General features: G+C 43.0%; 1 protein-coding gene across 1 annotated transcript in view; it reads left to right on the top strand.

Annotated features, from left to right (window-relative positions):
• The window catches only part of LOC124545527 (NACHT and WD repeat domain-containing protein 2-like), a 1,590,779-nt gene that overhangs the window by 1,254,277 nt on the left and 308,808 nt on the right, over nt 1–27,694 (top strand). Inside the window, exon 7 of the mRNA XM_047124475.1 lies at nt 11,565–11,644. Coding sequence (XP_046980431.1) covers nt 11,565–11,644 — 80 coding nt within the window. The remainder of the gene's footprint in view (nt 1–11,564; nt 11,645–27,694) is intronic.

The raw sequence follows: 27,694 nt of genomic DNA, 5'->3' as shown, positions 1-27,694 counted from the left end.
TCTGGGTTTTACTTAGGATGAGGGAATCGGAACATTAACGGATTAAGTGCATTTCATTAGCAGGCAGTGTACATTGGCTCGCTGGTGTCAAGAAAGCCTTGCACATGTGGGAACGCAGCATTTTGGGGCAACAAGGATATTTTGGTGGCCTGTTTGAACTTGGTCAAGTCTTTACTGGAGATGCTCACAACGGTAGTCCTTCCGGTATTTGTTGAAGAGTCAACTAGCGAAGCGACCCTCATTGTCAGAATAACTGTCTCGTCTACCGCGTGGCATTGTGCTAAATTTGCCCTGGGCATTTCGTCACATTTAATTCGTCAGCTAGTATTCTTTGTGTGCCTATGAGTTATTTATTGACTACTTTCATTGCTGTTTTGAAATGCCTTTCTTCCCGTATTAAAGAATACACATATTCGCCTGAAGATGCCTATCTGCTGCAGAGGCATGCCAATCCTGAGCAAATAACATCAATGTTTAACAGAATCAGCAACCTCTCTGTCATGCTAAATAATAAAATTTCTTATTCCTAGGCTTATCGACTGTACATTATCATCGTGACTCATAGCAGACACTTTACACAGATACTGTAACTCTGGGAAACTTGTATTTTTAAATTTACAGTAGTAATAACGTAAAACGTATGGTTAGCACACTACATAAGACACTAAAACTAATATAGCTGAGCGAAGACCACATTGTCGGACAAACAAGCAGCGCCAGTAAGTCAGTAACGGATGCCACTCTCGTTACAGGTGTGAATAGCAAAGAACGTCTTTACACTGCAAAACTCCGGCTGTGGTTACAATCCAGCCCATCAAAATTAACTATGAGGAGCCCAGTTCTTTAAAGTCTACCATTTAAATTTAAATTGTGCTTAAAGTTAAGTGCATAACGCAAAATTACAGCTATCGGCATTCACCGTAAAGCAGGCACTTTGGATAAATCTGTATGTGATTGACGCTATCTGAGTGGAACAACATATATTTGCATATTACTTACTATGATCAGAAGTATCTCCCTGAACACTGTTTGACTGCAGCAACCTTAATACAGTGAAGGTACAAAGTAGAAAAACTGATTAGATAAACAGTCACATTTGTTCACAAACGAGTCTATTAAACGACATCCGCTGATCAACCAGAACATTATGACCACCTAGCTAATCGCAGATATGTCCACCTTGTGACGGGTAACAGCGGAGAAGCGTCGTGGCATGGAAGCAGTGAGGCCTGCGTGGGTCGCTTGAGGGACTTGGCACCACATCTGGACACACAAGTCTAATTCCCGTAAATGCCGGTAGGGAGGCGATGAACTCTGACGCCATGTTCAATCTCATCCCAGATGTATTCGACTGGGCTCAGATCTGATGAGTTAGGGGAGCCAGTACATCAACTCAAACTCGACCCTGTGTTCCTCGAACCATTCCACCACACTCCTCGCCTTATCACATGGCGCATTATCTTGTTTAAAAGTGCCACTGCCGTTGAGAAACAAGATCGTCGTGAAGGGGCATACGTGGTCTGCTACCAGTGTGCAGTACTCCTTGGCAGCCATGGTACATTACTCGATCTCCACAGGATCCATGGATGCCCACGTGAAAGTTCCCCAGAGCATAATGTAACCCCCCCCCCCCCCCCACCAGCTTGTCTCGGTCCCGAATTCCGGACGTCAAGGGCTGTTCCCCTGGGAGACTACGGATTCGCGGCCATCCATCGTTTGAGAATGAAGGTTTCGGGATTGATTCGACCATGCAACGCTATGCCACTGCGCCAACGTCCAGTTCAGATGGTCACGTGCCCATTTCAGTCGTAGTTGCCGATATCGTGGTGTTAACCGTGGTACATGCTTGGGTTGTCGGCTGTGGAGACGCATGATTAGGAGCGTTCGGTGAACAGTGTGTTCATACTCAGTTGAACTCTGAACAGCATCAAAGCCACAGTTTGCTGCCTGTCCTGTTTTACCAGTCTGCCCAGCCAACGACGTCCGACATCTGTAATTAGGGGTGGCCACCCAAACCCAAGACCTGTGACCGTGGACTCATCTTGATTTCGCCACTTGTTGACGACAATCACCACAGCACTCCTCGAACACCTGACAAGTCGTGCAGTTTACGAAATTCTCATGCCGAGCCTCCGAGCCATCACAATCTGCCGTCAGCCAGACTCGAATTGATCGCGCGCCTTCCCCATTCCAAGCATGGAAGGTGTGGTGTCACCGCCAGACACCACACTTGCTAGGTGGTAGCTTTAAATCGGCCGCGGTCCAGTAGTACATGTCGGACCCGCGTGTCGCCACTGTCAGTGATAGCAGACCGAGCGCCACCACATGGCAGGTCTCTAGAGACTTACTAGCACTCGCCCAGTTGTACAGCCGACGTTGCTAGGAACGGTTCACTGAGAATTACGCTCTCATTTGCCGAGACGATAGTTAGCATAGCCTTCAGCTAAGTCAATTGCTACGACCTAGCAAGGCGCCATTTATCCTTTGCTATGTACCTAATGAAGCATGTACAGTAACAAGACCAATGTTCACCAATTGTGGATTAAAATTAAGTATTCCAGCAGCTACGTACTTTTCTTTATAGCATTCATTACGTATCCTGTTTCAGACCTCACGCCAGCCTGCGTGAGCTTATAGCGGTGTTGTTTGAGGACACTTCAGAAGGCATGCTCAGACACTACCACACGGTGCGTGTGTCTGACTAGCAGTCATTCCTCGCCAGATGACGCTAGGATGGCTTGGACAGGTTTATAGTGGTAGTTGGTTGGTGGTCATAATGTTCTGGCTGGTCACTGTATAAACTCTACTATGAAAACCGCGACAGTTGTGTGGATAGCAGCGTTACTTGCCCATCTAAGAATTTACTACTTGCTCACTTGAGATTTACGCTCTAGTAGACTACAACAGCCCCTCCGTAAAGACGATGTCATCTGAATCCTTTCGCAACTCGAAGATGTGGCGGCCCAACCGCGATGCAACGTCAACTCGATTCGTCCTTCAATGTCACGATCCACGGATTCGATCCGGACGCCTCTTCGACCAAACCACAAGACATTGCAGACACTTCCGTGACCGAACTGCAAGACGATGTGGACACTTCAACGACCAAACCGAAAGTGCCTACCCTGTGGTGGTCGTTTACGCCCTGCTAATTCCTTCCTACCAAACACTGCTAGTTGCTCTTATTTTGATGGAGACAGCATGCCGAATTGTCGGCATGCTCGAACCGACACAAGAAAGTAATGTTTAAGATTACTTTTCACTGCGTTATTTGTTATTTCAACCCTGTATTTTATATGTTGACTACTTTAATATTAGATTCAGTTTGAATTATACACCGTTAAGCCAAAATCGTTATGACCATCTGTTTAATAGCGTGGTGTTGCACATTTAAAACACAGCATAACACAGATTCTCCTCAGCATGGACCCTAAAAGTCCTTTAACAGGATTCCAGAAGTATGTAGCATAGGTGAATACTCCCATGTCAAGCAATGCCCGCAATTTACGGGTTGGTGGTTTACGGGCTCGCAGCTGGAGCCCAATATGTGTTACAGGGGGTACAGATGAGGCCCATTTGCCAAGACATCAATATCTTTTTTTTTTCCTTCTTCATCAGTCTTCTGACTGGTTTGATGCGGCCTGCCACGAATTCCTCTCCTGTGCTAACCTCTTCACCTGAGAGTAGCACTTGCAACCAACGTCCTCAATTATTTGATGGATGTATTCCAATCTCTGTCTTCCTCTACAGTTTTTGCCCTCTACAGCTCCCTCTACTACCATGGAAGTCATTCCCTGATTTCTTATCAAATGTCCTATCATCCTTTCCCTTCTCCTTATCAGTGTTTTCCAAAAAAAATGGTTCAAATGGCTTTGTGCACTATGGGACTTTATATCTGAGGTCATCAGTCCCCTAGAACATAGTGCTACTTAAACCTAACTAACCTAAGGACATCACACATATCCATCCCCGAGGAAGGATTCGAACCTGCGACTCAGTGTTTTCCACATACACTTTTCTTCTTCAATCCTGCGCAGAACCTCCTCATTCCTTACCTTATCACACCACCTAATTTTCAACATTCGTCTGTAGCACCACATCGCAAATGCTTCGACTCCCTGCTGTTCCGTTTTCCTCGTAGTCAACGTTTCACTACCATACACACGTACATTCTCAGAAATTTCTTCCTCAAATTAAGGCCAATATTTGACATTACTAGACTTCTCTTGGCCAGGAATGTCCTTTTTGCCATAGCTTGTCATCTTTTGATGTCCTCCGTTCTCCGTCCGTCATTATTTTACTGCCTAGGCGGCAGAATTCCTAAACTTCAACTACTTCGTGACCATCAATCGTGATATTAAGTTTCTCGCTGTTCTCATTTATACTGCTGCTCATTACCTTCGTCTTTCTTCGATTTACTATCAGTCCATACTGTGTACTCATTAGACTGTTCATTCCGTTCAGGTAATTCTTCTTCACTTTCACTCAGGATAGTAATGTCATCAGCGAATCGTATGATTGATATCCTTTCACCTTGAATTTTAATTCCACTCCTGAACCTTCCTTTTATTTCCACCGTTGTTTCCTCGACGTACAGCTTGAACAGTAGGGGCGAAAGGCTACATCCTTGTCTTACACACTTTTTAATACGAGCACATCGTTCTTGTTCGCCCACTCTTATTATTCCCTTTCGGCTGTTGTACATATTGTATAAGACTCGTCTCTCCCTATAGCTTATCCCAACTTTTCTCAGAATTTCGAACATCTTGCACCATTTTACATTGTCGAACGCTTTTCCAGGTCCACAAATCCTATGATCGTATCTTGATTTTTCTTTAGTCTTGCTTCCATTATTAACCGCGACGTCAAAATTGCCTCTCTGAGGTCTTTACTTTTCCTAAAGAATAACTGATCGTCATTCTTTCCCATTCTTCCGTATGTTATTCTTGTCAGCAACTTGGATGCATGAACTGTTAATCTGATTATGCGGTAATTCTCGCATTTGTCAGCTCTTGCAGTCTTCGGAATTGTGTGGATGATGCTTTTCCGAAAGGCAGATCGTATGTCGCCATACTCAAACATTCCACACATCAACGTGAATAGTCGTTTTTTTTTGCCACTTCCCCAAATGATTTTAGAAGTTGTGATGGAATATTACGTATCCCTTCTGCCTTATTTGATCTTAAGTCCTCCCAAGCAAATTTTAAATTCTGATTCTAATACTGGACCCCTGTCTCTTCTAAATATATTCCTGTTTCTTCTTCTATCTTATCAGACAAATCTTCCCCCTCATAGACGCTTTCAATGTATTCTTTCCACCTATCCGCTCGTTCCTCTGCATTTAACAGTGGAATTCACGTTGCACTCTAAATGTTATCACCCTTACTTTTAATGTCACAGAAGGTTGTTTTGACTTTCCTGTATGCTGAGTCTGTCCTTCCGACAATCATTTCTTTTTCGATTTCTTCACATTTTTCATACACCCACTTCGTCTTAGCTTCCCTGCACTTCCTTTTTATTTCATTCCTCAGCGACTTGTATTTCTCTATTCCTTAGCTTCCGGGAACATTTTTGTACTTCCTCCTTTCATCAATCAGTTGAAGTATTTCTTCTGTTACCCATGGTTTCTTGGCAGTTACTTTCTTTGTACCTACGTTTTCCTTCCTAACATCTGTGATGGCCCTTTTTAGAAATGTTCATTCCTTTTCAACTGTACTGCCAACTAAGCTATTCCTTATTGCTGTATCTATAGCCTTAGAGAACTTCAACCGTGTCTCGTCATTCCATAGTACTTCCGTATCCCACTTCTTTGGCTACTCTTCATCACTACTATATCGTGATGTGAGCCTATGTCTGCTTCTGGGTACGCCTTACAATCCAGTAACTGATTTCGGAATCTCTGTCTGACTATCATGTAATCTAACTATAATCTTCCCGTATCACCCGGCATTTTCCAAGTATACCTCCTCCTCTTGTGATTCTTGACCAGAGCATGCGCTATTACTGTCTGAAACTTGTTACAGAACTCAGTCTTTCTCCTCTCTCATACCTTTTCCAAGACCATATTCTCCTGCAACTTTTTTTTCTATTCCTTCCCCTACAAGTGCATTCCAGTCTCCCATGACTATTAGATTTTCATTTCCCTTTACATACTGTGTTACCCTTTCAATATCCTCATACACTTTCTCTATCTCTTCATCTTCAGCTTGCGACGTCGACATGTATACCTGAACTACTGTTGTTGGCATTGGTTTGCTGTCGATTGTGATAAGAACAACCCTGTCCCGTAACTGTTCACAGTAAGACACTCTCCGCTCTACCTTCCTATTCATAACGAATCCTACTCCCGTTATACCATTTTTTGCTGCTGTTGATATTACTCATCTGACCAGAAATCCTTGTTTTCTTTCCACTTCACTTCACTGACCCCTACTATGTGTAGATTGAGCCTTTGCATCTCCCTTTTCAGATTTTCTAGTTTCCCCACACCACTTTCAAGCTTCTGACATTCCACGCCGCGACCCGTAGAACTTTATCCTTCCATTGATTATTCAATCTATTTCTCATGGTAACCTCTCTCTTGGCAGTCCCCTCCCGGAAATCCGACTGGGTGACTCTGCCGGAATCTTTTGCCACTGGAGAGATCATTATGACACTTCCTCAGTGACAGGCCACATGTATTATGGATACATGTTACATGCCTTTAATGCAGTGGTTCCCATTGCCTTCTGCATCCTCTTGCCGTTGATCATTGCTGATGATTCCCCCTTTGGGGGCAGTTTCCCACCTCTTTGACAAGGCCGTTGGCTATTAATCAAAATTTAAGCAGCGGAGGGATTCGAAACCGAGAACGTTTTGATTATGAATCAAATACGCTACTCCTGGACAATGGTTATTGGTTCACTATAAAGCCCTTCAAAACTGTATTACGATTCTCACCTAGCAACTCTGACAGTTATCCTGCTGAAACATGTTGTCGCTGTGGGAGGAGACTTCAAGCATGAAGCGATCCAGGTAGTCCGTAGCAATGGTCACGTATATCACTGCTGTCATGATGCCTTCGATTACCACCACAAATGCCACTGAAGCCCAACTCAGTGTATCCCATAGCATCATTCTGCACTCACCGCTCTACATGTGTCGAGCGGTGCATATTCCGTGCACTCATTCGCCTGAATGACGGCGTGTATGGTCCAGCCATCGGTTTGGTAAAACAAGAAATGCGATTCATTCTACAGGCGACACGATTCTATCAATCCACGGCGAAAACTAAGTGACGCAGTGCCGTCTGCAATCATAACTGACGATGTCGTTGGATCAACATGTAGGGATCGTATGATGTGGCGCTCCACGTTCAACAATGGCCTTCGAACGGTGAGCTCCGAAACACTTGTGCCTCCACCAGCGTTGTACTCTGTCGACAGATCTGCCACTGATCGCTGCCTGTCCTGGTTTACACAGCGCGGCTTCCTCCGATGTCGTTGTATCAACATGTAGGGATCGTATGATGTGGCGCTCCGCGTTCAACAATGGCCTTCGAACGGTGAGCTCCGAAACACTTGTGCCTCCACCAGCGTTGTACTCTGTCGACAGATCTACCACTGATCGCTGCCTGTCCTGGTTTACACAGCGCGGCATCCTCCAACCTCTACATTTGGCGCCTGCCGACGTGGCCGTGCGGTTCTAGGCGCTGCAGTCTGGAACCGCGGGACCGCTCCGGTCGCAGGTTCGAATCCTGCCTCGGGCATGGATGTGTGTGACGTCCTTAGGTTAGTTAGGTTTAACTAGTTCTAAGTTCTAGGGGACTAATAACCTCAGAACTTGAGTCCCATAGTGCTCAGAGCCATTTGAATTTCTACATTTGGTGATGAGACGTGGTCATCCAGAACCGTGCGGCATACTCGTTATTTCGCCACCCTTCAGCCACTTTCCAGAGGTACGTGCGACAATAATAAGCAAACAACCGACCAGCTGCGCTGTTTAAGTGATTCACGTTTCGAAGCCACAGCGCCACAACAATGTGTCTTTGCTGAAAACCGCTTATATCTGTGGATTTCCGCATTTGCGGGCCCGTATCTTCATAACGACCACCCATTCGTCTCTCTCCCGCTTGCATTATTTCCTTACTACGTCACGTGCTCGCAACATCACCGTGAGGCAGTGAACTTCGCAGTGACCAGCGGTCATAATGTTTTGGTTCATCCCCGTCTAATCTCTATAAAATCTGTTTCAAGCCTTTGGAAGCTCTTTGTGAAACCTCTGTCATGGTGGCCTCATCGGTATTTATATTCAATTAACAAATTCGATTACATACAGGGGCCGACCGGGGAGGCCGAGCGGTTCAAGGCGCAACAGTCTGGGACCGCGCGACCGCTACGGTCGCAGGTTCGAATTCTGCCTCGGTGATTGATGTGTGTGATGTCCTTAGGTTAGTTAGGTTTAAGTAGTTCTAAGTTCTAGGGGACTGATGGCCTCAGAAGTTAAGTCGCATAGTGCTCAGATCCATTTGAACCATACATACAGGTTTTCTAGAAATTCCCATTGCATATGCAATTATTTTATTGCAACTTTAATAACAATTATTCGCCCAAGACGATGTGTTTTTTAGTCATACCCAACCACAGTGTGACTTGCGGAGGATTGTTCTCAGTTTCTTCGTAAAAATATGAGGTTTCGTTTGCGCATATAAAGATGTACTTATCGCTCGAATTCCGATAACGAGCATATTCAGCAGAGAAAAGAATGCACTGCAAGCAGGAATGGTGAGGACGGCATGCAACATCATTCTAGACGTCGCCTGCCGCAACTGGCTGAAATACTTGCAACCCTAATCCAATTTTCGAGTGGTGTTGCATTTCCCTCATTTTAATTTCACGTTCTGCAGCACGATCTCTGATAGAGTTGGAGAGTGAATGCATCACTTACGCCCTAACTTTGGCGCATGTTCCCCCTCGGATTGATGGACAACCGGGCAGGGGGCATCCAAAAGGCACCCCATGCGAAAAGCTGTGTTCTTAAAGCCAGACGTCTTGGTGGCTCCTTACCAAATGTTTACCAAGCGAGGTGGCGCAGTGGTTAGTACACTGGACTCGCATTCTGGAGAAAGACGGCTCCCAACCGCATCCGACAACGCTAGTTTAGGCTTCCCGTGATTTCCCCAACTCGCTTCAGGCAAATGCCGGGATGGTTCCTTTGGAAGTGCACAGCTGATTTCCTATCCCCTCCTTCCCTAATCCGAGCCTTTGCTCCGTCTCTAATGACCTCGTTCTCGTCGAGACGTTAAACTCTAGTCCCTTCCCACCAAATGTTTCACGAAACATATCTGTCACCTGTGTCACAGTCTCGATGCTGCGCTTCCTCTCACGGAGCCTAACTTTTGTCACTAAGCGCTCCACGAAAACTCAGCCGCTGGTGCCTGCCATTCTGCTTCACTGAATACAGAAAGGCAGACAATGCATTGGTCTAGGCACAGACAGTATTCTTCTCCCTGGACAATAATGTGGCAGTTCCGCTGCAATCAATTTGCAATGCACGTGAGGAACGGTATTGCCACATCAGCCATAACTATGGTAAGCTCAAATCATAAATACCAAAGCATCTCACACAGTTACAAGTATTTAGTTCAGATGTAGAGAGGCTTTCTGGACGCGTTCTAAGTAGATTCCTTGTACAATTTGAACAATAGCCTTAAAACACTTAGATTTTAATTTGTTGCAGGAAACTTGATAATCGATGCTTGTCTTCCGACACAGGTCGTCAGTAAAGTATGATGTGTAGATGGAAATGTATACAACGTGTAACATTCTGACACCTACTGTTAGCCTGTGCCACCGCGGAAAGCGTTATCGATAGAAGGAGCAGATGTTTTCCTGTGTGCGACCCCTCTAAACACGAGGCCGTTACTTAAATTACGCCACATATACACCACAGTCTGCAGACCAGAGCGTATTTCACGGATCTTTGTACCTCGCATTCCTGCTGCTTCCACTTCCCTCAGCTGTAATATAAACCACCATCGTCTAGCGACTATTCAATATTCAGCCGGGGCTAACTCTCACGAACGTCGGTCAGTCGGTTGTATCGTACACAAATTAAAAATTTTCTGCCTCAAGTGTCACATACGGTCCCGTTCACAATTTAAAAATTTTCTCTCCGACATGCTAAATGCGACTTTACTGGACATAGTTATCGCAGCTCCACAGAGGGTCAACATTACTACTGTTCTACATTAATTACTTCGCGACTGCAAATCGTATTTAAATCGTTCTGATTTCGCCATTAATGTCCGTTACATAATAAACAAATATGCCAGGAGAGAATACCATTTTGTTGTGTAGATTATGTGAATGACTTTTATTGTTTTATTTTGTACAGGGTGCGCAAACTAAATTTGTTTCGAAGATATTTCGTGCACACTAAGATAGACATATCAGCTTCCAATATCCGTCCTGGCTGCGGATGATGAAAGTAGAGTTGTCTGTATTAAAGGGCAAGAACTATTTTGCGAACCAACTCCTATATATTTTACGACAGGGTAATTTGAGCCTTTCTCAATGCTGTAACAAGTTTCTACCAGCCAGCGGCCACCTGCAGACTATAGGTACGTACTACTTCTCAGAAGTATTGAGGGTACTCTTCACAACGCAACATAATGCTCTCGCACCATATGCCGTAAGGCTGCAGATGGCTACAGTCCTGTAGAAACTCGTTACAGCCTTGTGACAACGAAATTTTTCCTAAATTTGTAACACGGTAGGCGTAAATGGATCTTAAATATTAAACTTCCTCGCGAATTAAACTGTATGTCGGATTGGAACTCATAACACAGGACCATTACCTTCCGCTGGCGAGCGCTGGAGCAAATGAGCTACTCGAGGACGACTTAGGAACCGTACGTACAGCTTTACCTCCGCCATTACCTCGTCTGCTATCTTCAAAAATTGGCAGATGTTCTCTCACAAGACTTTCAAGACTAGCACTACTGGAAGAAAGGACTTTGCGAAGACATAACTTAGCCACAACCTGAGGGAACTTTTTCCTGAGTGGAATATCACACTACAGCGGAATGTGCAATGATACGAAACTTCCTGACCGATTAAAAATCAGGTACTGCAGGCAATAAAACTCAGTTGATATAACACTTACCCGCAAACGGTCCTGAGGTCGAGTCTCGGTCCGGCACACAGTTGCAATCTGCCAGCAAGCCCTACGTAAGTGCATGCTTTCCTGCAGAGTCAACATTCAATCTGACATCTTCGATCTTTCTTAAACTTAAAACTAAAGCTATTGCGGAATAAGGGTACTTTAGCACTGATGACTACGCAACGGAATAAATTTTCAGCAATTAATCTGTAGCCGAAGGTATACTGCAGCTATGAACACCTTTCTTAGAAGCAGAAAGAGGTAATCTACTTCTTCACTCCAATCTGTTGTTTGCAAGACATTGTACAGATAAAGTCAGCTGTGTCGCCAAAGAGAACTAATCTTCGCATTTTGCGTTTCATACCTGATTTGTTTACTAACACATTTTTCATCTTCAGTAATTCCACGCACTTCGGTTACAGATTTCGCGGAGGAACGGCGACAGCTGCTGGAAGTGATGGGTCCAGAGCTGCAGAGCCAGTACGACAACATGGGGCTGGAGGTGAGTCCACACTCTGACCGGTTACGTACGTCGTCGTCTCTCTGTCTGGCAGCTTTAGTTGTACTGACATTCCCATCTACACATTTATAAAAACGCAAAGCAATTTCACTATTTCACATGTCGAGACCGATTGATTCAGGAAGCTTGCGTTCTAAAATTGTATATGTTTATTGCTAAATTCCGAAGTTGTTTTTTTCATGTATTACGTCATAATACACCACCAGAATATAATGATAATACAATGATGAGTCAAAACTTTGTACCACTGCCCATCGCGAGGCCGTATGCTGCCTTGTGGCACAGATGCCACGTGGCGTGGTGATGGAAGTATATGAGCGGAGCGAGGATGGATGGGGAATCATTCTAGCGGCGATAAGTGGCACAAATGCGGAAATCCGCTGACTTGAGCAACTTTGACAAAAGCGAGACTCTTGTGGCCCAGTGCCTGGGGGCTTGCATCTCCGAAACGGCGAAGCTGGTCAGGTGTTGGCGTGCTGCTGTCGTGAGCATCTATGGAAACTGGTTGAAGAATGGTGAAACCACGAGTAGGTGACAAGAAGCTCGACGTCCATATCTCATCACAAATCATATTGATCGGAGGCTTGCCCGCTCTCTAAAGCATCATTGGCGGCGATCTGTGCCAGGTATGATGACAGAGTATCCTGCTGGCTGGCGCAGGCATAAGTGTTTTGGAGCGCATCGTTCAGCGCACTGGATTGAACGTTGTCTTCCGCAGCAGAGGGCCTCTACGTGTTCCCATGTTGACCCAACAACGTCGTCAATTATGACTTCAGTGGGCAACGGGTCATAGACATTGGACCGTACATAAATGGAATTGTGTCGTCTGGTGAGGTGACTCCCGTTTATTGTTAAACCAGGTGGATGGCCGTGTCCAGAAACGCTGTCATCCAGCTGAGCGGTTGTTCGAAAGATACAGTACGCCACGGACGCAGGCCAGGGACAGAAGTATTGTGTTATGGGGGACATTCACCTGGGCTTCCATGTGACCTGGGGTATAATCGAAGGCACCATACCAGCTATGGAACACATGGGCATTATTAAGGACCACCTGTAACCCCAACTGCTTGATATCTTCCTCAACACCGATGACATCTTCCAGCAGGGTAACTATGCGTGTGTCGATGCCTGAATCGTGCTGCAATAGTTTGAGGAGCATGATAGGTAACTCACGTTGATGTCTTGCTCGTCACATTCGGCTCACCTGGGACGCTGTCGATAGCTATCTCCGCATCCACAAAACATCCGCTCGTAAATTACGGGTAGTGTATGACCTGAGCGTAGGCATCTGGCGCCACAGATAGATGGTCATAATGTTTTGGGCCATCAGTTTATCTGGACCAAACACCGATAACAACAACTGAGTCTTTAGAGAAGACAGAATTATGACAGAGAGAGAATCAACGAAGGTAGCTGTCTCTCTTCTTGATGTTAATTACGTTTACATTTTGTAACTTCCTGTCTGAGATTTTGGTAACGTCCGTATTCCCAAAGTCCTTCGTATGAATGACACTGATCTGCTAACAGTTGGTGATGTAGAGCAATGGATCTCAAACTTTTTTTCCTATGGGGCCCCACTTCAAGAGGAAAATTCTATCAGCGCCCAACCCCTTTTTTAATAGAATTAGTATTTTTTTAAATATTTCGTTTGCCTTATTCTCTGTTTTACTAAATTCAGTTTAGAAGGATTTTACACGACAGAAACCAAAACTGCAAGAATTGTGACGAACATATGGAACATGTTCACCTTAATTACACTTTCATTTATTCTAAAACTGTGAAATTAACAATAATTACATTTCAGTCCCCCCCACCCCATGAACCATGGACCTTGCCGTTGGGAGGGAAGGCTTGCGCGTCTCAACGATACAGATAGCCGTACCGTAGGTGCAACCATAGCGGAGGGGTATCTGTTGAGAGGCCAGACAAACGTGTGGTTCCTGAAGAGGGGCAGCAGCCTTTTCAGTAGTTGCAGGGGCAACAGTCTGGATGATAGACTGATCACACTAACCAAAACGGCCTTGCTGTTGTGGTACTACGAACGGGTAAAACCAAGGGGAAACTACAGCCGTGATTTTTCCCGAGGGCATGCAGCATTACTGTATGATTAAATGATGATGACGTCCTCTTGGGTAAAATACTCCGGAGGTAAAATAGTCCTCCGTTCGGATATCCGGGCGGGACTACTCAAGAGGACGTCATTATCAGGAGAAAGGAAACTGGCGTTCTAGGGATCGGAGCGTGGAATGTCTGATCCCTTAATCGGGCAGGTAGGTTAGAAAATTTAAAAAGAGAAATGGATAGGTTAAAGTTAGATATAGTGGGAATTAGTGACGTTCGGTGGCAGGAGGAACAAGACTTTTCGTCAGGTGAATACAGGGTTATAAATACAAAATCAAATAGGGGTAATTCAGGAGTAGGTTTAATAATGAATAAAAAAATAGGAGTGCGGGTCGGCTACTACAAACAGCATAGTGAACGCATTATTGTGACCAAGATAGACAAGCCTACTACAGTAGTACAAGTTTATATGCCAACTAGCTCTGCAGATGAAGATGAAATTGATGAAATGTTTGATGCGATAAAAGAAATTATTCTGGTACTGAAGGGAGACGAAAATTTCATATTCACGGGTGACTGGAATTCGACAGTAGGAAATGGAAGAGAACGAAACGTAGTAGGTGAATATGGATTGGGGCTAAGAAATGAAAGAGGAAGCCGCCTGTTAGAATTTTGCACAGAGCATAACATAACCATAGCTAACACTTCGTTCAACAATCATGAAAGAAGATTATATACATGGAAGAACCCTGGAGATACTAGAAGGTTTCAGGTAGATTATATAATGGTAAGACAGAGATTTAGGAAACGGATTTTAAATTGTAAGACATTTCCAGGGGCAGATGTGGACTCTCACCACAATCTATTGGTTATGCACTGTAGATTAAAACTGAAGAAACTGCAATAATGTGGGAATTTAAGGAAATGGGACTGCATACAGTGAAAGAACCAGAGGTTGTAGAGAGAGTCAGAGAAAGCATTAGTGGACGACTGACAAGAACGGGGGAAAGAAATACAGTAGAAGAAGAATGGGTGGCTTTGAGAGATGAAACAGTGAAGGCAGCAGAGGATCAAGTCGGTAAAAAGACGAGAGCTAGTAGAAATTCTTGGGTAACAGAAGAGATACTGAATTTAATTGATGAAAGGAGGAAATATAAAAATGCAGTAAGTGAAGCAGGCAAAAAGGAATACAAACGTCTCAAAAATGAGATCGACAGGAAGTGCAAAATGGCTAAGCAGGGATGGCTAGAGGGCAAATGTAAGGATGTAGAGGCTTATCTCACGAAGGGTATGATAGATACTGCCTACAGTAAAATTAAAGAGCCCTTTGGAGAAAAGAGAACCACTTGCATGAATATCAAGACCTCAGATCGAAACCCAGTTCTAAGCAAAGAAGGGAAAGCAGAATGGTGGAAGGAGTATATAGAGGGTCTATACAGGGGCGAAGTTCTTGAGGACAATATTATGGAAATGGAAGAGGAGGTAGATGAAGATGAAATGGGAGTTATGATACTGTGTGAAGAGTTTGACAGAGCACTGAAAGACCTAGGTTGAAACAAGGCCCCGGGAGTAGATAACATTCCATTAGAACTACTGACAGCCTTGGTAGAGCCAGTCCTGACAAAACTCTACCATCTGGTGAGCAAGATGTATGAGACAGGTGCAATTCCCTCAGAATTCAATAAGAATATAATAATTACAATCCCAAAGAAAGCAGGTGTTGACAGGTGTGAAAATTATCGAACTATCCGCTTAATAAGTCACAGCTACAAAATACTTACGCGAATTCTTTACAGACGAATGGAAAAACTGGTAGAAGCCGACATCGGGGAAGATCAGTTTGGATTCCGTAGAAATGTTGGAACACGTGAGGCAATACTGACCCTACGACTTATCTTAGAAGAAAGATTAAGGAACGGCAAACCTACGTTTCTAGCATTTGTAGACTTAGAGAAAGCTTTTAACAATGTTGACTGGAATACTCTCTTTCAAATTCTGAAGGTGGCAGAGCTAAAATACGGGGAGCGAAAGGCTATTTACAATTTGTACATAAAGCAGATGGCAGATATAAGAGTTGAGAGGCATGAAAGGGAAGCAGTGGTTGGGAAGGGAGTGAGACAGGATTGTAGCCTCTCCCCGATGCTATTCAATCTGTATATTGAGCAAGCAGTAAAGGAAACAAAAGAAAAGTTCGGAGTAGGTATTAAAATCCATGGAGAAGAAAGAGAAACTTTGAGGTTCGCCAGTGACATTGTAATTCTGTCAGAGACAGCAAAGGACTTGGAAGAGCAGTTGAACAGAATGGACAGTGTCTTGAAAGGAGGGTATAAGATGAACATCAACAAAAGCAAAGCGAGGATAATGGAATGTAGTCGAATTAAGTCGGGTGATGCTGAGGGAATTAGATTAGGAAATGAGACACTTAAAGTAGTAAAGGAGTTTTGCTGCTTGGGGATGATGGTCGAAGTAGAGAGGATATAAATTGTAGGCTGGCAATGGCAAGGAAAGCGTTTCTGAAGAAGAGAAATTTGTTAACATCGAGTATAGATTTAAGTGTCAGGAAGTTATTTCTGAAAGTATTTGTATGGAGTGTAGCCATGTATGGAAGTGAAACATGGACGATAAATTGTTTAGACAAGAAGAGAATAGTAGCTTTCGAAATGTGGTGCTACAGAATAATGCTGAAGATTAGATTGGTAGATCACATAACTAACGATGAGGTAGTGAATAGAATTTGGGAGGAGAGGAGTCTGTGGCACAACTTGACTAGAGGAAGGGATCGGTTGGTAGGACATGTTCTGAGGCATCACCAATTTAGTACTGGAGGGCAGCGTGAAGGGTAACAATCATAGAGGGAGACCAAGAATTGAATACACTAAGCAGATTCAGAAGGATGTAGGCTGCAGTACGTACTGGGAGATGAAGAAGCTTGGACAGGATAGAGTAGCATGGAGAGCTGCATCAAACCAGTCTCAGGACTGAAGACTACAACAACAACATATTTGGCTTTGAACAGTAGTTCGACTTCATAGCTGCCAAAGTTGAAAAACCAGTCTAGCACATTTATATTGTAGCAAAAGGAATTTTCATTGGATTTTGGCTCAGCGTTTGGAACTCCTTGGTAATATGTAACCAAAAATCAAACAGAGGCCCTTAATTAAATTTACTCTTCTGTGGAGCATCACAAGTCAGATCAATAAGTTGTTCTAGCTCTGTCATTTCGACGTGATACTACATGGGAATTCTTGAATGGACTTTTAATCTAAATAAAGTTATAAAAATCTTCGTTGATCTGCTTTTTGAAGTGACCTTCTAGTGTTGCAGAATGATGAAGAAGGGACGCTTTTATTTCCACTGGAAGTATAAGATCACTGACACTAGAGCTGGGAATATTTCTCGCATGCCTCTTTCGATTCGGTCTTGCCACAGCACTAATTTCTTCATGAATCCCTTTAATTTTTCAGTGGCCTGATTACATTGGAGTCAGTGAGGTTGGCCACTTCAACAGAAATGCTCCGTTGCTGAAAACGTATGCCCCAGAGTGACTTAGTCCATTTAGAAACACAGTACTTCATTCCTCAGTTCAAACATTCATTTTAGTATTTTGCCCCCTGAAGCTATCGAATGGTACTAAAAAACAACAGCTGATTGTGTTCAGTACCCGTCTCGTCACATAGCAGTTTAATAAGCCTTGAATTTATATATTTTGCCTCAACAAAGTTTCTGTAACCCGTTGCAACACTTCCTGAAGCGATGAGCCAAGTTCATTGATTGAAGCCGGCCGGTGTGGCCGAGCTGTTCTAGGCGCTACAGTCTGGAACCGCCCGACCGCTACAGTCGCAGGTTCGAATCCTGCCTCGGACATGGATGTGTGTGATGTCCATAGGTTAGTTAGGTTTAAGTAGTTCTAAGTTCTAGGGGAGTGATGACCTCAGAAGTTAAGTCCCATAGTGCTCAGAGCCATTGATTGAAAAAAGTGTTGAACATGCAAAAAGGCTTTGAGCTGTAGCTGTTTCCATTATCGGCACGCGGAAAATCTCGAATGTTAAACTCGTCAACGAAACGAACACAAGCAATCGAATGATCATCTTTATGAATGCCAGTTACTTCGTCCACTTGAGGTGCAAAACTATTTTTACGCGATTCATCTAACTGCAAGAGTAAATCATCAGAAATGTCTAAAATTCCTCTACGCACTGTGTTATTTGAGATAGAAATACTATTGAGCAAATGAATTACCAAACATTCATGATACTTATACCAATCGCTGCAAGTAAAAATAGTGTTTCTACAACCATGTGCTGTTTTTTCGATTTAGCACCTCTAAGCAAAATTTTCAATGAGGCTAAAAGGACCGTAGAAGTCACGTTTGTCGTTTAGAAAAGTTCTTCTGGGAGTAGAAAAATCATTATCAATTGAATACAAAGTCTGAAAATGAGTCCATGGTTATATTTTTGGCACTTTATCTTACAGGTCCGTTTTGATCACGCGAACTTGTGTGTAACCAACTAAGTTCAGATTGTTGACGCTAAATCTATAAAAGTCCTGGTGCTACATAAGAAAGATAAAAAGTGTTTACATGATTAACAGCCATGTATACCATCCATACATACCATAAAATATTTTGATGTAGTCTCAACATCAAACTAAACGTGTAGGTACTTTGTAAGTGCTGGTGATGATCAGAATAGGTCTGGTACTTATACAAGGAAACAGGACAGCAGAGGACACTATAGCTAGGATACACGAGTAACCACTATCGCAAATGTAATGGTTAAAATGTGGTGTGCGTAGTCATCAGTTAAAATTACTTCACATGCCAAACGAGCGCCTGACAATAAAACGTGTACTGACATACTATACGTGGAATGGCGTCATACAGAAAAAGGGCAAATACTAATAATGTTGGCCGGCCGGAGTGGCCGAGCGGTTCTAGGCGTTACAGTCTGGAATCGCGCGACCGCTACGGTCGCAGGTTCGAATCCTACCTCGGGCATGGATGCGTGTGATGTTCTTAGGTTAGTTAGGTTTAATTAGTTCTAATTTCTAGGGGACTTATGACCACAGTAGTTGAGTCCCATAGTGCTCAGAGCCTTTTTTTAATAATGTGGAGCTCATAGCCTGGAAAGATAAAACATACAATTGTATAAAACCAATATAAAAAGTATAAGATTAAAAACATCTGTAATATAAAATCTTCCGACCTCACTGATCAATTACCATAAACGTAATTGTAAGGTAATTAACGAAGCAGTTATTATTAATCAAAAGTTAAAAATATGTAGTCGATAACACATCCGGAGTGTGGTCTCAGCTGCCGCACGTCGTGGCTTCTCCGTATGACGTACTTGTTTTCCTGCGGCGGAACTTGTGGAGTAAGGCCCAGTCTTTTCGTCGCCGGCGGCCGGCGCACACGACCGCACGCCAATCTGCTGGGGCGCTCGATGCTGCTCAAAGTAGCAGGTTTCTGAAGACATCAGAATAAGTATTCGGGTTAAGCTCATTCCGTTCATTCAGCAGTAATTCTGTTGCCGTTTCCTGTGCACATAAATCTCCATTTCCTCGAGTAAGTTCAGTAAGTGTCCCTTTGGCGAACTATGCAACACTTCCACGTTATTCTCTATGTTGCCTACCGAATGTTTTTCTCCGTCTAAATGGGTACCGAAAGCGTCTTATTTTGGTTATACGTATGCTCCCTAAAACGAGTCTTGAAATTCCTTCCTGTCTGACCACGTTTGAAATCCAATTTTTATTTTCGTTTTTGTGAAAGCCTACGAAATTCTATTGGAAAATGAAACATTGTACGACATAGTCACAAACGTCTTGCCCTCTGGTTCTGTTATCTCCTTCTTATCACATACTTTCGATTTTAGTTTATTATAAAGTTTCATTGCATTACGATCCTTATATCCATTTCCCTCGTCTACTTGTCTACTCATACTTAATTCTTCCGCCTTGTCATTAAGGGTGAGTGGCAGTTTTAGCATCATGTTGATCATAGCTCTAAAGTACACCCATTTATGCTTCTTATGGTGACGAGGTTTCGCATTTATAATCGTGGCAGTGGCCGTAGTTTTCCTAAATATGCCAACCTTATGCCTTCCATCGCTTTTAGTTAACCTAAGATCCAAAAAATTGACTAAACCAGAGGTTGTACAGAGTTTCAGGGAGAGCATAAGGGAACAACTGACGGGAATGGGGGAAAGAAATACAGTAGAAGAAGAATGGGTAGCTTTGAGGGATGAAGTAGTGAAGGCAGCAGATGATAAAGTAGGTAAAAAGACGAGGACTAGTAGAAATCCGTGGGTAACAGAAGAAATATTGAATTTAATTGATGAAAGGGGAAAATATAAATATGCAGTAAATGTAGATGAAGATGAAATGGGAGACACGATACTGCATGAAGAGTTTGACAGAGCACTGAAAGACCTGAGTCGAAACAAGACAACGGGAGTAGACAACATTCCATTAGAACTACTGACAAAATTCTTACCATCCGGTGAGCGAGATGTATGAGACCGGCGAAATACCCTCAGACTTCAAGAAGAATATAATAATTCCAATCCCAAAGAAAGCAGGTGTTGACAGGTGTGAAAATTACCGAACTATCAGTTTAATAAGCCACAGCTGCAAAATACTAACACCAATTCTTTACAGACGAATGGAAAAACTAGTAGAAGCCAACCTCGGGGAAGATCAGTTTGGATTCCGTAGAAATGTTGGAACACGTGAGGCAATACTAACCTTACGACTTATCTTAGAAGAAAGATTAAGGAAAGGCAAACCGACATTTCTAGCATTTGTAGACTTACAGAAAGCTTTTGACAATGTTGACTGGAATACTCTCTTTCAAATTCTGATGGTGGCGGGGGTAGAATACAGGGAGCGAAAGGCTATTTACAATTTGTACAGAAACCAGATGGCAGTTATAAGAGTCGAGGGGCACGAAAGGGAAGCAGTGGTTGGGAGTGAGACAGGGTTCTAGCCTTTCCCCGATGTTATTCAGTCTGTATATTGAGCAAGCAGTGAAGGAAACAAAGAATAATTTGGAGTAGGTATTAAAATCCATGGAGAAGAAATAAAAACTTTGAGGTTCGCCGATAACATTGTAATTGTGTCAGAGACGGCAAAGGACTTAGAAGAGCAGTTGAACGGAATGGATAGTGTCTTGAAAGGAGGATATAAGACGAACATCAACAAAAGCGAAACGAGGATAATGGAATGTAGTCGAATTAAGTCGGGTGATGCTGAGGTAATCAGATTAGGAAATGCGACACTTAAAGTAGTGAAGGAGTTTTGCTATTTGGGGAGCAAAGTAACTGATGATGGTCGAAGTGGAGAGGATATAAAATGTAGACTGGCAATGGCAAGGAAAGCGTTTCTGAACAAGAGAAATTTGTTAACATCGAGTGTAGATTTAAGTGTCAGGAAGCCATTTCTGAAAGTATTTGTATGGAGTGTAGCCATGTATGGAAGTGAAACATGGACGATAAATAGTTTGGACAAGAAGAGAATAGAAGCTTTCGAAATGTGGTGCTATAGAAGAATGCTGAAGATTAGTTGGGTAGATCACATAACTAATGAGGAGGTGCTAAATAGGATTGGGGAGAAGTGAAGTCTGTGGCACAACTTGACTAGAAGGAGGGATCGGTTGGTAGGACGTGTTCTGAGGCGTCAAGGGATCACCAATTTAGTATTGGAGGGCAGCGTGGAGGGTAAAAATCGTAGAGGGAGACCAAGAGATGGATACACTAAGCAGATTCAGAAGGATGTAGATTGCAATAGGTACTGGGAGATGAAAAAGCTTGCACAGGATAGAGTGGCATGGAGAGCTGCATCAAACCAGTCTCAGGACTGAAGACCACAACAACAACGTGATCCAAAAAACTTCCTTCTTCTTCCAGTTCCACTTTTAATTTAATTTTTTCATGCACCCCACCCATTCTCTCTCATACATTGCGTATTTCACTATCGTCACCTTTGTACAGTAGTATGATGTCGTCTACATAACGTCTGTAACAGACAATTTTTTTGCAGCTGTCAGGATTTTGTTCAAAAATATTATTTTCCTGCTCATTTGCAAATATCTCATCTTTATTGCCCATTGCGAGTCGATCTTTCTGATAAAAATTCTTATCGTTAAACTTACAATAATTGAAAGACTACACAAGGTGTAAAGTTTACAAGTGTTCTACTATTTCGCCGTGACTAATCTTCTTATACGTTAGCAAGTTCTTCCTTATAATCTCCAACGTATCGTTTACTGGGAGGTTGGTATACGGGTTAACAGTGTCGAAAGAAAACAATGTAGCTACAGCTGGGATTGGTACATCCTTAATCTCATTAGCAAATTCATAACTATTCTTGACACTGAATGATTTTTTATAAGAATATGCTGGTCTTAGTTTCTTGTTGCATTGCCGGTTAAATTTTTAATTGGGACATGACATATTATTAATAATTGGCCGAATCGGTTCCCGTCTCTTGTATAATTTAATTTGCAAACGAAGCACAAAAATGGACGGATTCATCATTTTTAATCTACGTTTCTTTTTTTCATCTGGATACAAAAAGATACTGTTCTCAATTTTTTTCCTTATGTCTGACTGAAATCTGCTCACAGCATTTCTCTTGACATCAACTATGTAATTATCTACGAGAAATTTTCCAGTTTTTTGTATGTAGTCGCAATTATAAATTAAAACAACCGAATTTCCTTTGTCAGCCTTCGTAACTATCGCCCTCTTCGTTTCCAGTTTCCGATTTAGGGTTTTATGTGCTTCTAAATGATTTGCATTTTTTTTTTTCGTTCGTTGCGACCTACTTTCGATATACATTTGTTAGTTTTTACTGCTCTGTCCATTTGATCAGATGTACTGAGTTTAGCCACGTCACAAAAAATGGTTCAAATGGCTCTGAGCACTATGCGACTTAAGTTCTGAGGTCATCAGTCACCTAGAACCAGACGTCATGTATCGTACATTCCACTGACCCCAAATCACCGGCATTTGCGACTTCATTGCTGTCACACGAGACCTCACTGGAGGGCAAAGTCGAGGTTTCTTGTGTTTTCTGATGAAAGCTTGTTCTTCCTCTGTGCCAGTGATGGCCGTGTATTGGTGGGAAGGAGACTGTCAGGGGGCGTGCCACCAACCTGTCTGCGTGTTGGACGACATCAGGAGTTTAAGATCTGGATTGTATTTCGTGTGACAGGAGGAGCACTCTCTCGTGCTTATCCCACGCACTTTGACTGCAGATATGTGTGTCAGCCTGATGATTCAACCTGTTGTCAGCCATTCATGACCAGCATTCCAGGGATGTTTTTCAACAGGATCACCCCCGCATACATAACCGCTGTTTTAACGCAACATGCTCTGCAGTGTGTCGACATGTTGCCTTGGCCTCCTCCAATCAAGCACGTATGGGACATCATCGGACAAGAACCAACATTAAGCGTCCCCGTATTGACCAACCAATTGCAACAGGCATCGAACTCCACCCAGAAACTGATATGCGGTAGCTTACAGCAAAATGTATGCATGTTTCCCCGCTTGAATTCGACACTGCAGATTATGCCGATTACATAGTTTACTAGAGTACCAGTATTTCACTTTTGCAGTGGCTTACCTTGCAGTGTTAATCACTTCAGTATGCTACCTAGACCACTTTATTCCGTAATGTCGTTACTCTACATTAATTAATATTTGCTATTGTGAATTTTCTCCACTGCTGTAAATGTATGAGTTAATGAAATGGAAAGAGCATATGGTTTGACAGAAAATATTTACAACAAAAAATGTATTCCTAGGAAAACAAAGCTAATACACTCTACCACAGTGGTAACACCAGAATTTTTGTGTACATGCAAAAGCCTAACGAGAAACTAGGTATTAGCTGGGGAGAATAAAGGTACTTGAAATACGTATTACTAGAAAACTAATGAGTGCAACAAAAACTATAGATGATTTGATAGTGATAAATAGTCAGATATACAAGGAAAGAATACTTTTTAAGAATAACATAGTGAATTCAGAATGCTTTAGAGGCAGAAGAAATAAGAAATCGGGAACAACGCAGACAGAAGGAGGGAGAAGACTGTATTGGAATAAGATAGGGTAGTTCTGGGAAAAAGGCAAACAATAAAGAAAAACGAGTAACTGAAGTTGTTAAATGGTGCTAGTTGGTCAGTACGAAGACAAAAAAATACAAATGAATATATGGTACTTCAAGAATGTGTGTGGACAGCAATTTCATCGCTTTTTTTGATGGATGTGACTAATGACATCCAACAGTTGTGTAGGCCAGCAGTATGTAATGAAGCAAATCTGGAGAAGAAATTGACTCATCCGGATATTCCAAAGCAACGGTGGGACAAGGTTAACAGCTACAATGCAGGAAATAAAACAGAAAATGTTGTGGCAGAGGAAAGCATGGGTAGTGTTCATAAATATTTCACTATTGCACGAAAGGGAGTTAGCTGGAATAAGCTATGCCGATGATAACTGGGAGTGTTGCAATCTTCTCTTTAACTACAAAACCAAAGGTGGAGTGTGCACCGCCTGTTCTGCATCAGTATCATCCACAAACGGTTCCTCTGGTCATACACAATTAGTAACGAAAGTAACGAGTAGTAATAGTTGGTAAATGGGTCGATTGTACCGTTCGCATTTAGTTCACTTCTTTATAGGACCTATTTATTTAGACATCTCACTCTGGGTTTTGATATCCTCATTATATACATAGCCTAACAAGGCTTTGTAAATTTCATTTCATTCACTTTGTTGTGTGGTTAACATCGATCAATCAATTCTTTTCATTTTTGCTCTTGAGTCTTAAGATGTCTTACAGAGTCCACAGTCTTATACATTTTCTCTTGAAACTTTGTCGAAAGCAAGGTTTCGTAGCAGCCTAAGTGTGTCAGACTAAAGTATACTGGTACCCTATTGGTTGGTGAGTATCAACACTTCATTTCGATTTGACAGTTACTACTGCCACGTACTTTAGAAGTTGTCTGTTCTCTCAATGTCATAGCCTCGATATTTGAGATCCCTTCGGTTGTTCACATTACTGCTGATCATCTCCGTTTTGCGCTCTCTGGTTTGCAAATCAGCGTTCCGTTCAATTTTCGCATATGCTCTAGTCATTTCAATCAAACTCTGTTAACCCTTGTTAGCAACCGTTTACTTGCGCTAACCGTGATAGCACAACGTTATTCTTGGCTTTCGGTTTTGGAATTCGTTGACAATGAAGAGTGATTAGTGTAATTCATCTACTTCCCTGCGTATTAAGAAATATTTTCTGTCGTAAGTTAGTCATAAAACCGCAAAAAGTTTCTTCTCACATGGTTCCCCTTAAGTGAGAGGTCGCAAAATGCCAATGATGTTTACGCCTTTCGACGCCCTTACCGTCCCCCCACTTCCACTCCCGTGTATTGACAACAATTGTCTACCGTGCAACCACAACATTGGTTGCTGATGGCAACAGACGGCGGAGTTACCCAGTGGTGAGCACAGCATAAGCTTACAGAGCATAGTTGAACTGCTCAGTCGACGAGTAACTCACAAATGCGCTACAGTGTTAGTGGTGTTGACATAAAGCACAACAGCGTCAACGATAAACAAACCAAACATGGCATTATATCTGCAACAAGAGCTAGCGAAGTTGACATTTCGTCAGAAACGAACCCAAGGAATTTCGCAGGGTGAGAAAGAAGTGATGGATGAAATATTAGCATTTCTGCAAGATGAATCAGTGGAATATGTGGCGTCGTATACTCCCGACTGTGCGATCAGTGTATGTGAGGAGAACCATAATGGCAGTAGGCGCTTAACAAGTGACATTGAAACGGGTGTCGAACCACGTAATTCGTCATCCTTGTCGGGCACGGAGTCACAAATCCCGTGAAATGTAGTGGAGGACAATTTACGTCCATAGATCATTCACAGCGCAGCAAGAAAAGAATTATGAACGGATTCTGAATAAGTCCGCAGCAGTATGACCGTGTAATGCATCAGAAAAACTAAGGATATTCAAGAGAAGGCATCATTTGATAAGTTGTACATCGTATATATGAATATTTAAAGAAGACTGACATTGTCACGTACACCTTGCAAATAGTTGTCAATGCTTATTTCGTGGAAGGTGGCTGTGTGTCTTTATTATCAAAATGGAGTAATGAATGATTGGCTGTTCTAGTAGAGATTGAAACGCCAATGAAAATGCAACGGCAGGCGTAACTAAAGCGCTGTGTGGAAAAACCCGCACAAGTGTGTTGGTCCTGCTTGATACAGGAAGTAGCCAAGACGGACGGCCGGGGCACCTGGGCGCTGAAGCACAATACAGTGGTGGCCGGCCGGTTTTGTAGCACGGCCGGAAGTATAACCGGATAGTACTTCGGAAAACCTGAAAATCTTAGATGCAGTAGAGAGGAACGAGGAAGCGTTACCTCGGAAATCACGCAGGCAGTGTATCAAGATCAACTAAGGTTTGGTGCGTAACGCATTTGTATTCAAATTTCCGACTAGCAATCTGGAGAATAGATTAGCTGGAAAGTTATTTATTGTGCTGCGAGAAGTTGGATGTGCTCTGCTCGCTACGATTCTCTATCTGGTGCGTGATCTTGAAAGGACAGTAGGAAATACGAGGGCCGTTCAGAAAGTAACTTCCGGTTGATTTAAAAAAATACACCAAGTTAAATAAAAATATTTTAATATATACATCTTACAACTACATCTTTGCACTATTTTTCTACATAGTCTCCATAGCGATTGAGGCACTTATCGTATCTCTTCACAAGCTTTGAAATTCCTTCTGCATAAAAATCACCTGCTTGTGCCTGGAGCCAGCCTGTGACCGCATCTTTGAGCTCTTCGTCGTCATCAAACCGCTGTGACCCGAGCCATTTCTTCAAATGCATGAAGAGGTGATAATCACTTGGCGCCAGGTCTGGGCTGTAAGGTGGATGGTTGATAACGTCCCACTTGAAGGACTCAAGAAGGGCCGTTGTTCTGCGAGCAGAGTGAGGACGGGCGTTATCGTGCAAAAAAACGATACCGGAAGTCAGCATACCACGGCGTTTGTTCTGTATAGCCCGTCGTAACTTTTTTATTGTTTCACAGTACACGTCTTGATTAATGGTCGTACCACGTTCCATGAATTCAACCAACAACACCCCTTTGGCATCCCAAAACACCGTTGCCATCAGTTTTCTGGCAGAAAAATCTTGCAAGGCTTTTCTTGGTTTGGTAGTCGAATTTGAATGTGCCCACATCTTTGATTGTTCTTTTGTCTCAGGGTTCACGTACTTAATCCAGGTTTCGTCACCGGTCACGATTCTGTTTAACAATGGTTCTCCTTCGTCCTCATAACGTGACAGAAAGTCTAATGCAGAGGCCATTCTTTGAGTTTTGTGGTGGTCGGTAAGAATTTTGGGCACCCATCGTGCACAGAACTTACGGTAACCCAATCTTGCTGTCACTATCTCGTACAAGAGAGTCTTAGAAATCTGTGGAAAACCAGTAGACAACTCCGACATTGAGAAACGTCGATTTTCACGAACTTTTGCATCAACTGTCTGAACGAGTTCGTCAGTCACCAATGATGGTCTACCACTCCTCTCTTCATCATGAACGTTTTCTCGTCCACTTCTAAATAAACGTACCCATTCACGGACAACTCCTTCACACACAACTCTTGGTCCGTACACGGCACAAAGCTCACAATGAATAGCTGCTGCAGAATATCCTTTGGCTGTAAAAAACCTTATGACAGCACGCACTTCACATTTGGCGGGGTTTTCTATTGCAGCACACATTTCAAACTGCCACAAAAACTAAACTAGCGCAGGTACGACGTTCACTCGACCACGGCTTGATGCCGACTGACCTGCTGAGTGCGTGAACGCACAGATGGCGTCGCTACTCCCCCCACAACCCGCACTGTGACCAATCGGAGGTTACTTTCAGAACCGCC

This window comes from Schistocerca americana, chromosome 8, assembly GCF_021461395.2.
Source record: "Schistocerca americana isolate TAMUIC-IGC-003095 chromosome 8, iqSchAmer2.1, whole genome shotgun sequence".
NCBI classification, from domain to species: Eukaryota; Metazoa; Arthropoda; class Insecta; order Orthoptera; family Acrididae; genus Schistocerca; species Schistocerca americana.
Note: the sequence above shows the minus strand (reverse complement) of the source record. Positions and strands in the feature narration are given on the sequence as shown.